At 38.1% G+C, this 17,216-nt stretch overlaps 1 protein-coding gene across 3 annotated transcripts in view; it reads left to right on the top strand.

The window, feature by feature from the left end:
• The window catches only part of RAPGEF5 (Rap guanine nucleotide exchange factor 5), a 161,383-nt gene that overhangs the window by 120,158 nt on the left and 24,009 nt on the right, over positions 1-17,216 (top strand). For 2 of the 3 annotated variants that reach the window (XM_084507490.1, XM_084507492.1), the window contains 7 exons: positions 5,888-5,966; positions 7,035-7,179; positions 8,393-8,490; positions 9,229-9,259; positions 10,209-10,287; positions 13,199-13,348; positions 15,973-16,070. In XM_084507490.1, coding sequence (XP_084363616.1) covers positions 5,888-5,966; positions 7,035-7,179; positions 8,393-8,490; positions 9,229-9,259; positions 10,209-10,287; positions 13,199-13,348; positions 15,973-16,070 — 680 coding nt within the window. The remainder of the gene's footprint in view (positions 1-5,887; positions 5,967-7,034; positions 7,180-8,392; positions 8,491-9,228; positions 9,260-10,208; positions 10,288-13,198; positions 13,349-15,972; positions 16,071-17,216) is intronic. The other variant, XM_084507491.1, reaches the window with a different exon arrangement.

The raw sequence follows: 17,216 nt of genomic DNA, 5'->3' as shown, positions 1-17,216 counted from the left end.
CAGGATGTAACAGGGTGATCAGAAAACCAGAACAAACTGGAGTTTGTCATCAGGTTATCTCTTCTTGTGGGTATAAAGGGATTAATGACTCAGTGCTGGCATTAGGAGCAGTTATATCTGGCTTAGCTGGATAGGTTGTCTAATATTAGCAATAGGTGTACTCTGAATAGTTTGATCTATTGAACATATTCATAACGTAAATATGTATAGAGTATACGTGTAGTGTTCTAGCTGTGATGATGTACACAAGTGTGTTTAAACCCATGCTAGTAAATAATACTTGGATATACAAATTGATAAGGTAGTTAGGTGTAGCTATCTGTAGCACTGGAATATTTCTCTACTTCTTCTCTTCCTTAATTCATTTTATGTGATAGCTAAAATATTTAATTTAGTAAAAATAATTTAACTTCTATTTCATTTGACAAAGATTAAGATCCTTTAGATTAAGTCTCTTTCCACATTTCTGTAACAAGTTATTAATATCATAATGCTCCCCTGATGCCTTGTACCACTATGAAAGCTTAAGAAAATGTCCAAGTTTGAGATTAATTTACAGGTCTTAAACATACCTGAGACATAAAAGTATACTGCCTGTGCTGGTTTCCTAAAGGTGTACCACAGAGGGTTTCTGGCTACAGCTCTTTATTCATTTCTTTTCTAAGCCTTGGTAATTGATACCCTGTCTAGAGAAGACAGTGGAGAAGAAAGAAATAAAATTTGTTGTGTAAATTCATGTGAGAAACCCACTCTACACTCCTGCCATTTAAAATTGTGCATATATAAAAAAAATATGCCCTCACACTGGGTTAAAATTTGTGGAGTTGCACCCTCAGAGAGAAAGGTTATGATCTATTCATGTGAGAGGGCACATGGAAAGCAGCAGGGAATCCTGTGGATTTTTTGAAGGACCTGGGAATGTACAACTGATTGGTTATCCAAATATATGACTGTTTACTGTCTCTGGGACTCAAGATCCCTGTTCCCAGCCAGATTGTTGTTGCCATTGGATCCCATCACTGTACACATGCAGTACAGCTGTAACTTCTCTTGTAGATGTCTTTTCTGGGTCTTCCAGTTGCCAACTGAAAGCAAATGTTCCCTGGGATATCCATGTGCATCAGGGCATCCCATGCCTATATACTGCTCTCTCCATCCCTTACCCATCCTGAACATATCTTGCAGAAGGACTTAGTGCAGAAAGTCTGGAAGAAGGGTACTAAGAGCTGCCAGTAAAGTTAATGTCTACATTGCCTTTTTTCACCTGGGGGAAGACACACAGCCCGTGAGAACCTGTCTCAGCAGAAGCTGGTGTGAATTGACTATTTAATAACAAATAAGCACAGTGCACTTTTTGTAGTTGTTACTATTTTTATGCCTATGGTGAGAGCGCACATTCAGTGTGGTGAGATTTACTGCCTAAGGCTGCCCCCAAAGAGCTGCAAGAGCAGTAGCCCATTGAACACATGGTGTTTCTGTTGCATGTCTCAATGAATCTTTAAAATGCTTGAAATTGTCTTTGAAATGAAATATTCCATAGCTGTAAGCTGACTGCATACTTTGTAGTGATTGCTTAACCAAATAAAGGTAAATTGTGAGGAATAAAGAAAAATTAGATTGATGACTAAAAGAAAATGATTAAATAAAAAATTCATGAAGAGAAGTTAAAAAAAAAATATAGCATCACAGGTTTTTGCATGAAGAAAGACTTTTCTTCCAAAGGCAGCTTTTTTTCTTTTTCAGCTATTACTGTGCATTTTATTCTCACTAGATATTATAAATACCAGAAAAACTAGGGAAGGTGGTCACAAATTTATGCAGAAACTGGGACAGTAAAGTTTAAAAGCTGAGGTACTTCACTGCAATTATGAGTGGGTGTATGGTGCACTGTAAATAATTAATGATGACTGGAATTGCTTTTTTTTTTTTTTTTTTTTTTTTTTTTTAAAAAAACTCTTAAATCAACCATGACTAAAGAGGAAAAAACAGAAAGAATTTTGTTCATAATTATTAGGTCAACTTGTACACTTAAAGCCCTTCCTCTTGACATGTACTCTTCTAAGTGTCCATTAGGAGCACAGAACAAATAATTTGCTGTGAATAAATTGTCTCTTGCCTAGACTTTCACTCTGGTTGCAGGTTAAGACCAACAAATTAGTAATTGAGAGCACATTACTCTTCAAAAAGTATTTGAGAAGCCTGCAATTGTTTGTGTTGAAGAAATTATTTTTGAAGAATCAGTGAGCACTTAGATTTTGTGTCCTTGCTATGGCATATAAAACTACATTGGAATTATCTTAAATTACAGTGCATTTGAGAAGAAAATACAGAAGATAGGTAGAGTGAACTGTACATATCTACTTAAGGGAAATACATGCAAGTTAGTACAGGTGTTTTAAAATATGAATATTATTACAAAGTCTTTATGTGATGACTGGCAATAGATATTTAATCTAGCAAAAGCATTTTCATTGCTTACTTGTTAAGGTAATTTAACAGATGAGTGATGCTATTAATGGATCACATGTATAATCTAGACTTTTTTGTTCAAAATATTCCTTTAGGGTTTACGTTTCTAAACAAGTTCAGAGGCAATTTGAAGAAATGCAGCCTATACACAAACTACAGGAATCATAATATATTGACTTCTTAGCATTTCCTTTGTATTTAAAAGAAAAAAAAAAAGTAACCCCTCTGTGACTTTGCGTTGGCTAAGTGGTATACCTTATTATGATAAAGTCGTTAGAAGCTAGAGAGTGAACAGATAGAGGTATGTCTGAGTTGAACGGATGGCTTAAAAAGAGTTGGTGGGACATCTGAAAAAATAAACAGTTTTAATTGTCACTTGTTTTAAAAAGAATTGCATTAGTAATATCTATAACACTGTTTGTGCAAAAAGTTTAAGCAAAAACTCAAATCATATCAAAACCAGCCTTTCTTCCTATCCTAACACTTTGGGATTGGAAAAGAATTGATAACAGACATCTGGAAAACACATGATCTGTATTAAAAATAATTTTTTGTATTGGTATTTTAACACCAGTTAGTATGATAAAGTCACAGTATTTTGAACAATTCCTCGAGTTCACTGATAAGGATTGAAGCTTTCCTTCAGCTAGTATTTCATTTCTCTTCTGAATATATGGCTATTTATTGTTGATGCTTTGGCATCACCAATATAGGACAGACAGTTGTGGAAATAATCTGTTGTAACCGTACCTTTGACTTCATGAGTATCACTGCACATACATGTAGTTTGGTCAAGAACTAAAATGAGAGATTAGATGTGGTGGTTGGCTCCAGGAACAACAGTTTCCAAATAAATGTTTGTGAAATCTCCAGCTTTAGTAGCTGCATTGTATCATCCAAAAGACATGCAAAAGAATGAATAGAAGGCCTTTTAGATAGAGAACAATCTGTTCACAACATCTTTTTCATTTACTGAGACAAAACATTTGTTTTATACAGAGATAGTACTTTCCACAGTTTTTAAGCAATGCTGGTGAAATATAAAGAATCCACTTGTTTTATTAGTGAATACAAGGAGCTTTAGCTATGCTTCTTCACATCAGGAGTCTTTTAAGAACTACTGGGCAAAAGGCATTGATCTAGATTTATTATTATTATTATTTGTATTTTGAATCCTGTGCTCGCAGGGTGGGATGTCATTAGCCATCCATCCATGTGATATTCACGTGATATCTGGCTCTGAATGATACATGGATGAATTTTTCTTGCCATTCTGCACCTCATCTAAGAGGTCAATTTACTGACAAGGAGGTCCAAGGCAGCTGTGACTTAAATTGGCCTAAATTATTGTGAAATTACAGCCTTAGTATGAAAAGCTGCTGGGTTGCTCTCCGTTACACACATGCACACAAGCACTAGCTTGGACTGGACCACATCATAAACAAATAGTGAGGAAGCCAACATACGGAAATGAGGGCACAGCTATCTTCATCCTGTGAGGGGTGTTCTGTGCTTCAGTCTCTACAGCTGTAAATCCATCACTTAAATCACAACTGAGTACTGGTAGCAATTACTAGTAATAGCTAACTAATAACAACTAGTAATACCACTAAAGTATTTTTGCTCTAAAATAAATACTTTTTATTTATTTATTTATATATTTATATATTTATATATTTATATAAATAATACAGTAATATAGCACAGTAATAGTTCAAAAAGAAAGAAGCTGCCTTTGGAAGAAGTCTTCCTTCATGCAAAAGCCTGTGATGCTATTTTTTTAATTTCTCTTCATGATTTTTTTATTTAATCATTTTCTTTTAGTCGTCAATCTAATTTTTCTTTATTCCTCACAATATATATGTGTGTGTGTGTGTGTGTATCTATATATAGATAGATAGATAGATATAAATAAAAGTAACCAGAATTTCCATTATCTGTCAGCCTCTGTTTATGCTCCTGTTCTCATCTGGTAAAGCAGGTGGTGCAAAACTGATTTCTTGTTAAAGGGAACACAGAGTATTTGCTGGAAGTCAAAGAAATACAGTGAATGCAGACTCCTCAAGTTTCAAGAAAAAATGCATTGTTTTATCCAAACAAACAAACAAACAACAACAACAATGACAAAAACTGTCATTTTTATTTTGGGCATAAAATGACTGGCATAATTCTCATGTCTGTTTGCAGAAAACTAAAAGATTGTGTTTGTGAACAAAATAAAAACTAATTCTGAGATCACACATCATGTATGAGTGATTAACTAGCACTAGAAGCAAAGTTGTTTGAGTTACAGTGTAGTTTTCTTTGGAAGGGACCTCCGGAGGCCATCTGGTCTAACCCTTGCTTAAAGCAGCTTTAGTAAGATCAGGCTGTGGTGCCCCAGCAAGCTTTGAATATTGTTGATGTTGGAGGTTCTGCAGTCTGTCTGGGCAACTTGTCCCTGTGGTTGTCCATCCTCAAAAGGAAAAAAAAAAAAAGTCCCTTTTATCTGTGTCTGATGGTTTCCTTTTGTCATTACATTACATGCTCCTGGCAAAAGTTAGGCTTTATCTCTACCTTGCCACTGAGCTGTTGAAGACCACCACAAGATTCCTCCTGAGCCCTCTCATCTTAGAGCAAACCTAGTTCTTTCAACCTTCCCTCTTGTGACTACTGTATGTAGGAAAGGTTTGGAGAAATCCTAAAATTAGTGTGGCATAGGAGTGAGGAATGAGAAAGCTCTATTGAGGTCTGAATTGACAGTACTGCTTGTCCTGACAACCTGAGGTCCTACATTGCAGTGGGTAGAAATGCTTTGTCAGCAAGTACGTTCAGGTCATTTTAGTAACACTGATAGAAACCATTTGGAGGAATGTCAGAAGCAGAAAATAACTTGAATAATATAATTAAGTAAACCGTAGAGTAAATGTCCCAGCACTTAGTGTTGCATACAAGATTTAACCAGCTAAAGGTTTCAATATGCGTAGTTCATGCTTCTCAAAAACTATGCCTACATGTTCATCACCGTACATGGCAATCACAGTTTTCCATCTTCTATTAGTAAAAACTTGTCTTCTGAAATTTTAAAACAATTTATCTGGTGGAAAGGTTGCTTGGCTGGAACCATCCAGCAGTATCAACCAGGGTGGTGGTGTTTATGATGAAGATTCTTAGTGCTGAACTCTGGCTTATTTTGTGCATATTTCTACTCTTTGTCTCTATGAGAGTTGATGTGCTTGTTAAATAAGGATCTCATCTGCAGTGGAAACATACTGTTAACTGTGTGAAACAGTCTTCAAACCAGTGATGTATTCTTCAGGCTTTTTTTTTTTTTTTTTGAGTTCCTGTTCCTGCCATGCACACAGGAATAGATAATAGATATGGTCTTCTTCCTTTCAACAGTATATTGTACCTTATTATTTTTTGTCTTCCTCTGCAGAAACTCTCCTGGATGACTTCCTTCTCACGTACACAGTTTTCATGACAACTGATGACTTGTGCCAGGCACTTCTGAGGCAATATCCTTTTAAGTGTTGTATTAGCAGGCGTCACACAGTGACACCTATGTTTGTATACTGTCAGGCCTAATTCATAACAACAGTGCAAATGCTGTTTTTTTTTAAAGCTATATAAATCTTCATAACTTTTACAAAAATAACATTTAAGTTCAGGTTTAAAAATACCCAGAACATAAATGTAAATTCTTAGAATACTTGTGTAATATACTTCAGAATATGTTAAGAGGAAAAAAAAATGAAGTATTCTACAATGTCTGTACCTTTTGTCATTTTGATACAATATATAAATCATTTTGAGACAAAACAATTTTTTTTCTCCTATTTCCAATTATTTCCATAAGCTATGGTGTATTGCTTGAATGATCTTGCAGGTATAAAATGAACCTTCTTTTTTTACTTTCTTTTCTTTTTGCCGTGAAAGCATAATCTTTTCACTTAATAAAAAAAAGAATAGTGAAGGGACAGGAACAATGTATAAAGTGAGTACCTTGTGTCATTTCGTATTTCTACTTTGTGAATAGATAACAATAGTGGAAATAGATTCTTTTACTCCCCCCCCCCCCCCCCCCCTTTTTTTTTTCTGAATAGCATTATTTCTGCAGATAGTATAATTTGTGCAGGGAAAAAGAACTGACTTCTTCTGCTCATTTTTTGTTGTTGTTGTTGTAATGATACATTGTCCTCCTTCATACAGATGTTCACATTGGCATCTGTGTGCAGGACAAAGGATCATTCCCACTTCTACAGGAAAGATATGACTCAACATCGTATAACTCCTTTTAAACCGTTTTTACGTTTTATAGACTTCTCTCTCTAGTATAGAAAGGAAAAAAAAATCATGTTGACACAGGGAATGAAATGACATTTCTATTGCTGAGTATTTCATTCCAAAAAGTTGAAATTCCTAACGTTTCAAAGAGGATAAATATGCATTTAAAACTGAACAGTTTAGTGAAAAAAACTTTAATTACTAAACAACAAACAAGGTGATTATGAATTTTTTTCTGTCACTTGATTCAGTGAAGTTTCAGTGAACCCTTAGTATATTTTTCCCTTAACCTACTGTACCTATTGTGCAAAGAACTATCAAGGGAAAGAAGACGACTCTGATGTATCCTGTAGGAAACGAAAAGTTTTGCATTTGGTTTCTCAGTGGACTTCTCTCTATAAAGACTGGTTACATGAAGATGAGCATTTAAAACAATTTTTAAAGGTATTGAAACACTTCCTGATGCATTTCAGTGTTTAATTATCATGTTTTGTCTAAAAAGCCTCAACAGCGAAAATTAAAAAAGCATAATTTTTCATATTTAAGATTAGTTCTAAATATCTATTTATAGTTTTTTTGCATGTTTTTCCTTAATGCCTTAGAGGAAGTCATGTTGAACATGCACCTGTTATTCATATATTCAAAATGAAAAAAACATTACTTTCAGGTATGAAAATTATAAAAGTACATGCAGTCTAGAAAATGTGGAAAAATAAAGAGGGTAGGAAGTAAAACTACAAAGTTGTGGAGGTTCCTTAGACACACTGGTCTTCCAGAACAGGGTCTACAGTCAGTATGATCATGGATGAAGGGCAAGTTTTGAAGTCTTTGTCTGAGGTACAAGGAAGAGTATAATGGTATTCCACAATGTTTGTATATTGAGAACAACACAGCTTTATGCATTTTTATTAAATGCATAAATATTCTGCCCCTCTTAGCAAGTATCTGAGTACCAAAACTTTATACTTGCCAAATAGCCATGTCTTCACTGGTCCAAGATCTATTAGATCTAGCTGATTTTTATGTTATTTTATTTTTATTTTTTTTTCTCCCTGCTGATAGAAAAATGAAAGTATTTTGAGAGAATTTGTAGGATTGATCTTTCACCTTTCTTGAAAACTTTGTCTTGTAACTGGAGATCTTCCTGAGGGCCTTTTTTCTCTGTTCAGTCATTCACTCAAGTAAAAAAATGAATATTTAACTAAATTTGAAGAAAGTCTTGACTCAATTTAAAATGTCTGCAAACATGAGGAAGTGAAGAAGAACATTTATTTTGAAAGTCTAAATCAAATTATCATCATTTTGGATGAGTGGTGATGGTGTGGTATGTCCTAAAGCTTCTGAATGGATTGTTCAGAACTAATCCACATTTCATGTAACAGCCATAAGTGCCATTTTATCTTTCTGTTTGTAGACTAGTGAGTTCAACGTTTTACTTTTTCACTTGGTGTTGATAAAAAGAGCGCTTCTCTGAAGACAAACTGAGCATTGAACTAGCCTGAAAATTTAAATAGGGACATTCTCTGCTGATTGCATAAAAACAAGGATGAAACTTATTTCAGTAGGCTAGTGCCTGAATTGATTTAGACTACTGATGTGACACCTTAGATTTATTTTTGAGTTATCAGATGTTTGCAGATACTATTTTATTTTGTAGACGATATACCGGAATGTATTAGATGATGTATATGAATATCCCATTCTTGAGAAGGAACTGAAGGAATTTCAGAAAATACTTGGGATGCATCGTCGTCAGTAAGTATTGATTATATTTGTGATCAAAGCTCATTTTATTTAAAGTGTAATTTATTTTTGTTGGCATCTTGCTGGAATTCAGTAAAGATAAAGGGATGAGTGATACAAATACTGTATTCACTTTTACAATACATCTCGTCTCTAAAGTAAAGCTAGATTATTCCATTTTATCTGATGTTTGTTGGGTGAAGTGTGTTCTACAATTGCTCCCATCAATTTTGGTTGTGATGATTTCCAAGTAAAGCAATAGTGTGTGGAAAAACTGGCAAAATGTAATTCAGAACCAGCAGTCTTTGACTTCAAACGATGCATTCTCTCTCCTCTTCCCTGCAGTATTGAGAAGCAAATCTCTTTTGCAGTGGTTGCGTTAGGGTTACTGTTTTACTAATAATTACTGTATTTGTGAAAGATATTTCCTCGGCACATTTTTCTAACAAATGGAATCATTTCTGTGATTTGTCCTTTTGGGAAATTGAAAGAGCTGTGACCCTGGCTGGCACTGGTATCAGTGTCCTCTGGGATCTCACAGACTTTCTTTTTTCTGCATTGACTTTGCAATTCACAGTAGCGTTTTCTGGTTGAGTCAGATGCCCTTAGCTTTCACTGAAGGAGCTCTGCAGCTATGCTCTGGTGAACATTTAATGTTAAAAAAAGCTTTTTTATGTTGTAAACTTAGATAGCTAGAACTTCCTAATCTTTGAGTGGAAAGAATGATTTGGATTTTCCTTTTTGTTTCAGCACTGTAGATGAATATTCACCACACCGAAAGGTAACACAAGCCTGTTTCTTGCTGGTTGCTAGCTAACTTACAATCTCACTTTCTTTCCTCCTCTCCACTTTCACGTCTTTTCTTGGTGTCTCAGTTGAAAGTGACGGGTGACCAAAAACATGACAGGATACATCAGTGAGGCTAGACCTGCAACATTACTTAAGGATTTTTTTTTTTTTTCCTGCCAGTGTAGCCTAGATATCAGTTGTGTGAACTAACCTGCAGTGGCTGTGACAGTATTATCATCTTAACAATACGTCCTGAGATGTCAGTGTTGAATATTTTGAACAACAAAGGTCTGGGAGCACATCCTGCCTGGCTGGATAGATGCGGCAAACCAGCCTGAGCACAGGCGTTGACTGCAGGTGGCAAGTAAACAGAGTAAAGGGGGATTTGTTGTGACAGGGACAGAGAAAGAAAGAAAGAGAAGAACATGGATTTGTCTATTTAACCAGAGGTAAAAGATGCAACTGGAGAATGTTTATGTATGAACTTTGCAGAGGTGAACTGCTGAGCTAGTGAAGTCTTCTGGATTGAAGCTGTAGCGTATAACAAGCTTAAAATGTTACTGCAGAAATGTAGAGGGCAGAACAGTGAAATTGCCAGGTAGGCTGATTGGTACATAGGAAATGTATATAAGAATAAGTGCATAAGAAATTAACTCTGTGCGTGATTACAAATAACCTTGAAATGTCGAGGCTGCTTGGCCTAGGCACATCTCACTTCCTCAGAAATTCCCACCTTTGCCATTATTTAGTAAGCAACTCCCAGTTTACTGATCCAGGAAAGGGTGGGTGGATTTCCTATACAGAAACCTCTTGGCCAGATGTATGCGCTGAATGCTATATTCTGTGAATTACTGCTTTGTAAAGGGCAGGAATGCAGAGAGTCATTGTTGTCTCTTTTTTTTTTCTTTTTTTTTTTTTTTTCCTCCCCCACTCCCTCACAGAATAAAACCTTTTTCCACCAGTTCAGTCTAAAGGAGAGCTGGCTGCAGCACAGAGGAACCATGAATGAAGCAGAAGAAAGTAAGTATGACTGAAAGAGTGGGGGAAAAGCCTAGTGCTCTGCCTTTAAATGTCAGGGCAAAATTGTTTCTGAGTAAGGGCTGCCTGTAAGGTACACATTATGGGACATACAGATTCTGAACAGGACCCTAGGGCCACAAACAAGAAAGGTTTGGCTGTATGAAGATTATCTTTCTGACTCCAGCTTTGCAGGGTCTCAGTGGTAGAATGATACCTCAAGGGCTTTCCCCCACCCAGTTCCTCCAGTGGTTCTGTGACAGAGCTATGTGATTCACAGGAGAGGCAGCCTATCCAACAGACTTTATTCCTGCCCTGTGTCATGATTTCAGTCTCTTGACCAAGATGTTTGGTGCAAGAGGTGAATGAGCCTGTCAGGTTAAGTGGGGCAGGATCTGCTAACTCTGAGAACTGGTGTCAGTTCCTTCTCTCCTCAAAAACCTTTCCTTCTGGAGGTTGAGATGCCACTATGCTTTACTGTCAACCATTTCAAAATATGACTTCCCTTCGTTGTTGGTAATGCAATAATAAAATTAAGTTCTTGCTGTCCCATAATGCCTTCAAGAGGAAGTAGGCAGAGAGGAGAATAACACCACGCAAACGAGCAGAGAACAGGCAGAAAAATCCTCTCCTGGGAAACCTTGCCCTTTAACAACAAATCTTTATTTCTCCTTGGGAACAAAACTCCACAAGTTCATGTTGAGTCAAGATATTTTTAGTGCTCATTTGTGACATGGCAAGAAAACAGCTCCATTAGTGCCAAGTCTTTTTCTACACTATGTTCTGCTGATAGGTAGCCTCTTTCTGCGCCTGAAAATCTTCTTGAGGTTTAGGCTGATGAAGCTGCTTCTGAAAATGTAATTTCTGGATGAGAACCCCCACATCCATTTTTCTTCTTAAAAAGTCTGACACCGCTCATGAGAAGGAAAGGTGCTGGCACAAGAGAGGGGACAGATCCCATGGCCATAGGCACAAGAAGAGTAGAACCCAGCAAGGCCATAAATTGCTTTGCTCTCTCTCTTTGTGAGCGTGAGCCATGGAAGATGCTGGTACTGAGGGAATGAAATAGAAAAAGTGGGGCTGGGGAGAGGAGAGAGATGCCTGGGTGTGACAGAGGGAAATGGGATGGGCTGTGGAGTGCTGCCAAGAGATGGTGCTTGTAGAGGATGGGTTTGTCCAAGCCACACCATGCCTCTTGCCCTCAGGGCCAGAGGTCAGACTAGAAGCATTTTATCTCCTAATATAATGTTACCTCTCAGGGTTGTTTACAGCCCATGCCCACAGCCTCCTGGTGGCATTCCCTCCTGCATCTCACTGAGGGGCAGCGTAGGCTCTTGAAGGGATGTCATGGTCCATGCCTATAAATATCATGGATTTGTGGAGGGGAAGAGGATCAGTACGATAGTTGTTCTCAAGGACCTGATTTTGTAGGTTGGTTCAATGCTAAATAAAGGGTATGTCAACAGCTCAATTAAAAGTTAATATATTGCTGTCACTTTCCCCTCCCAAATGGCAGAGGTGGAGTTTTCAAGCAAATTCACTGTAGGCAAGTTGTGTTGTGCTCTGCATATGGAGGCCAAATATTGCTGTCTTATTTATTTTTTTTTCTACCTTGTAATTTAGAGTGCAGTTTGATATATCTACCTTTTCACTAGTTTTATGCATTCTGAAGAGAGATTCTGACACACGATGAGCACCTGATTTACTGTCTGCCAGCAGATATAGGTTAAGAAAAAAAATATAAAATCAAATGACTTTTCTTCCCCAAGGTTAAATGTTAAGTTCCTCCTTCCTTCTTATCTTTGTTTTTCTTTTCTACAACACAAAAAAGATGCTCAGTAAGATAGAGTCCTTAACCACTTCTGGCATGGTCTCAGTTAATGACAGTGCCCTGAAGCTGTGAAGATTTGTACAACAGGCAAAATTGCTACATACATTTGTCAGTAAAAATACAACATTTCTGGAGAAGAATACTATTACCTTATACTGTCATGGTAGCAGCCTGTCTGCAATAACCACTTAAGTAGAAGAAAATGAAAATTTTAAGCACTTAAGCAAGTAAGGAATCCAGAGCTGTGGCAATTATCATTAGCAGATGTCATTTTGAAACATCTGTGCCAGTCTGCAGGTCTGTTTCTTTCCTTTTAAGTATGGCAGCTGTATTTCAAATATCTGGCTACAGCAAACTCAGAAAGAAAAAAAAAAAAGTAAACCTAAAATTCTGGGAAACAGGGAGCATACATCATTTTCATAGCAGAAACAAGGTACTGCTTGAGCCAACCACAGCGTTACCAATGGGAATCTCCTGCCCAGAGCCTAAACAACTCTTGGACTTCCGTGGAAGTTTTGAGCCCAGGGAATTTCTCCAAACCAGTCCCTTTTATGTGTGCTGCAAGTGACTCAGGAAGAGAGTTTTGGAACAAATCGCACTGCAGTTCAGGCAGCCTCTGCTGGTGCTAACATACCCCGGCAGTGCATGTAGTTTAGATGTCTCTTGAGGAACTTACTGCTCCAGGTGAAAGTGGAGGGGCAAAATAGTTTCTGCAGCAGAAGAATGGTGATTTATCTAAACCTAAAAGGAAGGGGCAAAACGTGGTAACAGCTGAGTTTGCAGAGAAAATAGACAGCAGAGGAGGTTGTCAGCTATGCATCCTCATGGTAGGAGCTCTTGAGTAGGTGTTGCTGACATGCATCCATGGAAATGCATCTGTTTGTCCCTGTCATCTCCCAGGAAGAGGGGGTGGTGAGGGGGAAAATGGTGATGGTTGGTGCTTAGTTTCACATCCCTGTTGGGCAGGGTGCGGGAGCAGCCCTTCCTGCAGATTGGGTATTGCAGAGACTGGGTATGTGCGTTCCCCCCTTTTCTGCTAGGGTCTCTGACTTCTGCTGAGCCTGCCTTTCTTCCTCTGTGCAGTATTCTGCCGCGTGTATATAACGGAGCACTCCTATGTCAGCGTGAAAGCTCAAGTAACCGCTTCGGCACAGGAGATACTGAAGATTATAGCGGAAAAGATCCAGTACCCAGAGGAGGAGCTGGCACTGGTGACAGTCACGTTCTCTGGTGGTAAATACCGTTCCTTCATCCAGTTACTCACCCTTTAGTGCATCACCTTAAGGGAGGGCTGACATTTTCTGGTGCAAGTATACAGCTGTTCCTGCATGGGCCCACAGCTGGATGACCAGGGAACAATGAGGAGCTGCATCCCAGAGTCGTTCCCATGGCAACTGCTCATTCTTGGGTCCTGCCGGATGCGGTGTTTCCATGCTGGGAAGGGAGTGCAAAGGACTGTCCGTATCCATCAGTATTACAAGATATTTTTTTTGTTCCCCACAGATAAATCTACTTTCACATCTAAATTAATTTGGAAGGCAATGAGGCATGGTTTGCTTTTAAAATATAAAAGGGAATAGCAAATACTGTATGTGTGACTGCTTTCTTATTTACAGCATGGGGAATGAATATTCTCCAGGAGAAAGGAGGGAGACATATATTTGCACAGTCAAGATACTGAGGCAGTATTGCTTATGACTGACATTTTTTGCCTGTTAGTTCAGTGTTTCTCATTTACCAAGAAAGGCTTATTGTCTTTACATGGAGGATCAGACTGATTGTGGGCTGACACTAGGGACCAGCCAAAAGCCAAGATTTTATTTGGTGTCTGTCAGGCCTTAAAATCACTGGTCAGGTTGTTTTCTTCATTGCAGTATCTTTTCTTATTGAAAATAAAGGAAGTGATGTAACTAGGTACATGGAAAGGATAAGCTGGACCTGCAAAGTAGGGCTAAGACTTGAGAATGCCTGGGCTGTGCTCTCAGCCAGCATTAACCAGTGTGGATCCCAAGACAAAGGGCAAACCTGTAAAGACACTGCATTCAGTCTTACTTCTTTGAAATACAGACAAATGCTGGCTTGTTCTGTTTATTTATCTGATTCAGAAGTGGAGGTCACATTTTCCCTCCCCCATGTCAAACACAATTAAATAACCTTTTTTTTTGCAGGATTTTGGTGTGGGTGGCAAGGAGATGGCGCCCTGCCCTGGCAATTGAGAGCCGGGGCGTGGAGCAGCCACACGGGAGCATTACATGTAGGCGTCCTGGCCAACTGGGTTACATCACTTGCAGATGTACTTGTTTTACCCTTGTGTGTGCCCAAACTCGAGTCCATTGCATTTTGCAGCACTGCAAGATCATTCTGCTGCTGTTACTCTTCGGGTGTTTTGCTCCCGGTCAGAAGCAGAGCAAGTTTTGCTCTGATAGCAATAAATCTGGTGCTAACTACCTAGTTATCTAAAGAAAACCAGCAATTCATAAATAATGAAACATGCTATTATCTCTAGACTGCATTGTTTCCTAAGAAAGCCACAGAAAAAAGAAGTCACTGCCATTTGGCTGTTCAATAAGAAGAAATCATTAAAATGCAGGTACAATAGGACTATCATTTGTACACGACCATTGTAATTTCCAAAATGCTGTTTGGTCACATGGAACGAATTAATTGGAGATAGCACAGTTTCAGTATCCTTGTTCCTATGCATTGCCACTTGTGTGCTGTGTGCAATAAACAGCAGCCTGCCAATGCTTTATTTTTTCCTTTGTTTTTCACTGTTTGCGTGACTCAGAGCTGTCATCCACCATCCACTTGGAGGGCAACAGGTTGAGCATTGAAGAACGTGTTTTTATTGTACTCTTTAAATGAACAAGCAAGGTCTTTTTATTCAAAATTATCTTGAAAGGACATACTGGTAGTTCAGCATGAATGTTTCTGGCATCAGTGTGAGCACAGGAAGGGGAAAAATGGATTGTTAGTAATGATGTTTTGCACTCAGACTCCTGCTTCTACCCCTCCCTCATAGGCCATGAAAAGTCAGCTGTCAACATGCTTGTCGTGCTTTTGGATCTACATTAATACAGTGACTGTAATCAAATTTCACGTCAGGTCTCCAGAAGATTACTTGGAGCCTGCAGGAAGAGACAGTTTTCCTAAGGCATGAGTGTTTAGCTGTGTTCTGGATCTCCACCCTCCCCCCCCCACCTTTTTCTGCCCAGAGAAATTGCCCAGAGCAGAACGCTGCCCAGTGAGTGGAGAAAAAAAGTCCTTTCTCTTTGCTGGCTGTTTGGTGTGTCCTGCTGGTTAGTAAATAAATTGGTAAAGGTCTAGAGGAATCATTTCTCTACATAAATTAATTAACAAGGACCTTTTTTTTCCCAGTTATTCCTCTGCTCTATGGGTTGAACAGTTACTGATGAGTTCTCCACCCCTGTTCTTTTTTCTGCCTGTGACACACAGCAGGTCAGTCTCTTGAGGATGAGACACGTTGCTTTAACTGAAGTCACTGCATTTGTGGTAGATCCACTGGGTTGAAATAAAATGTTCACTAATGCACAGGAGGTTAGACTAGAAAATGTAAGGGTTTCTTTCCATTCTATCCTCTGTGAAGTCCACACTGAAAGCAGGTTATGGAAGACTTTGTGCTCTCGTCCACCATCAGAGACATTTTTCTTTTATTATTCAGAATAGTGTGGAGATGATGAAACCATGATTGGTATATGTGTGTTTAATGCTTGGTTATGTTCAAAAAAAAAATAAGTGGCTTTACAAATATGTTTGTAATGTTTTTTTTCTCGTATTTATATGAAGCTTGTACTCCTTTTTCTGAAGCTTGTGTGTTTTATTTTCTATTTTTAAAGAAAAACATGAACTACAACCAAATGACTTGGCCATCTCAAAATCTTTTGAATCATCGAGTCGTATGTTTGTCTACCGAAAAGATCTGACTGATTCTTTGGTAAGGATGTGTATTTTGTACTTCCAATTTTTTATGTGTCTGACTCCAGATCAAGGGCTTCCTATTCATTTAAGAGTGTGTTTTCAGTACATGACTTATTTTTCAGTTCCTTAGTGAAGCTTACTAAGCTGTTCTATACCTGAAAAAAAATCTTGCATTAACAGCAGTTATTTGACTGAACAGTAATGGAATTTGTTCATCAATTTCAAATATACCAAAGCTTCTATAAAGCTTAAATCTTTCAATCTATGTCAGCCTAGAAAAGCTGGCTTGTGGTTGTACAGGGCTGACTGAGATGAGGATTACTTCAAAGCTCACAACTCCTTTTTTTAGCCCTTGTGCTTTTACGATACATAAAATAGCTAGTATAGAGTTACAGAAGGTGGAAGACAAACTCTACAAACCTACAAACGTGGAATTACTACATGTAGTTATGTATATATGTAGTGTGAGTTTTACCAAAATTACTGAGTATCAGCATGACCACAGTGTTGCGGCATCCACATGGTTATTTTGTGGCTGGTGGCATCTCCTTTTCTCTTCCGTTTTTCTGTCTTTCCATGTCTCTGGTGCTGGGGAGGGAAGCATGTTGAAAGGCAGAAGTTCTCTCATTCCCTCTGTCCTCAGGAAATGGGATTGAAAAATCTCTCTCCCTGTGCTTTCCCCAAACCTCAGTGAGGCAGCATCTCCAAGATTTAATCTTTTCTGCTAATTATTCATATGCTTCGAGGAAAGTGCAGGGACAGTATTGCATCTGACTTCTATTTGTTGTCAGCACAAGTATCTGTGCATTCATCCTAGCAATGAGAAATGTCTATTTACATTTTGTTGGATCAATGTGCCCTGAAGAGCTGACATGCTGATATCATTGTAATCTGTCATCCCCATTATCTCCAGCATTCTAGCCACCTCTAAAAATGCTAATATTAAGGAAGGGTTTCTAGTACAGACAGGTGACAGCCAATCTAGTTTCATTAGTTGCATAATAAAAATAGCAAAACTTGCTGTAACTGTCAAGAATATAGCACCAAAGTAATGGCTTAACTGATAAGAATAATCTTTCATCTTGGCAGATGGTTCATGTGCCAGGTTTCAGACTGATGAGGTTTAAAAAAAAAAAAAAAAACACAAAAGAAATACAAACCT

Source organism: Aythya ferina (genome assembly GCF_964211825.1).
Source record: "Aythya ferina genome assembly, chromosome: 2".
Taxonomy (NCBI): domain Eukaryota; kingdom Metazoa; phylum Chordata; class Aves; order Anseriformes; family Anatidae; genus Aythya; species Aythya ferina.
Note: the sequence above shows the minus strand (reverse complement) of the source record. Positions and strands in the feature narration are given on the sequence as shown.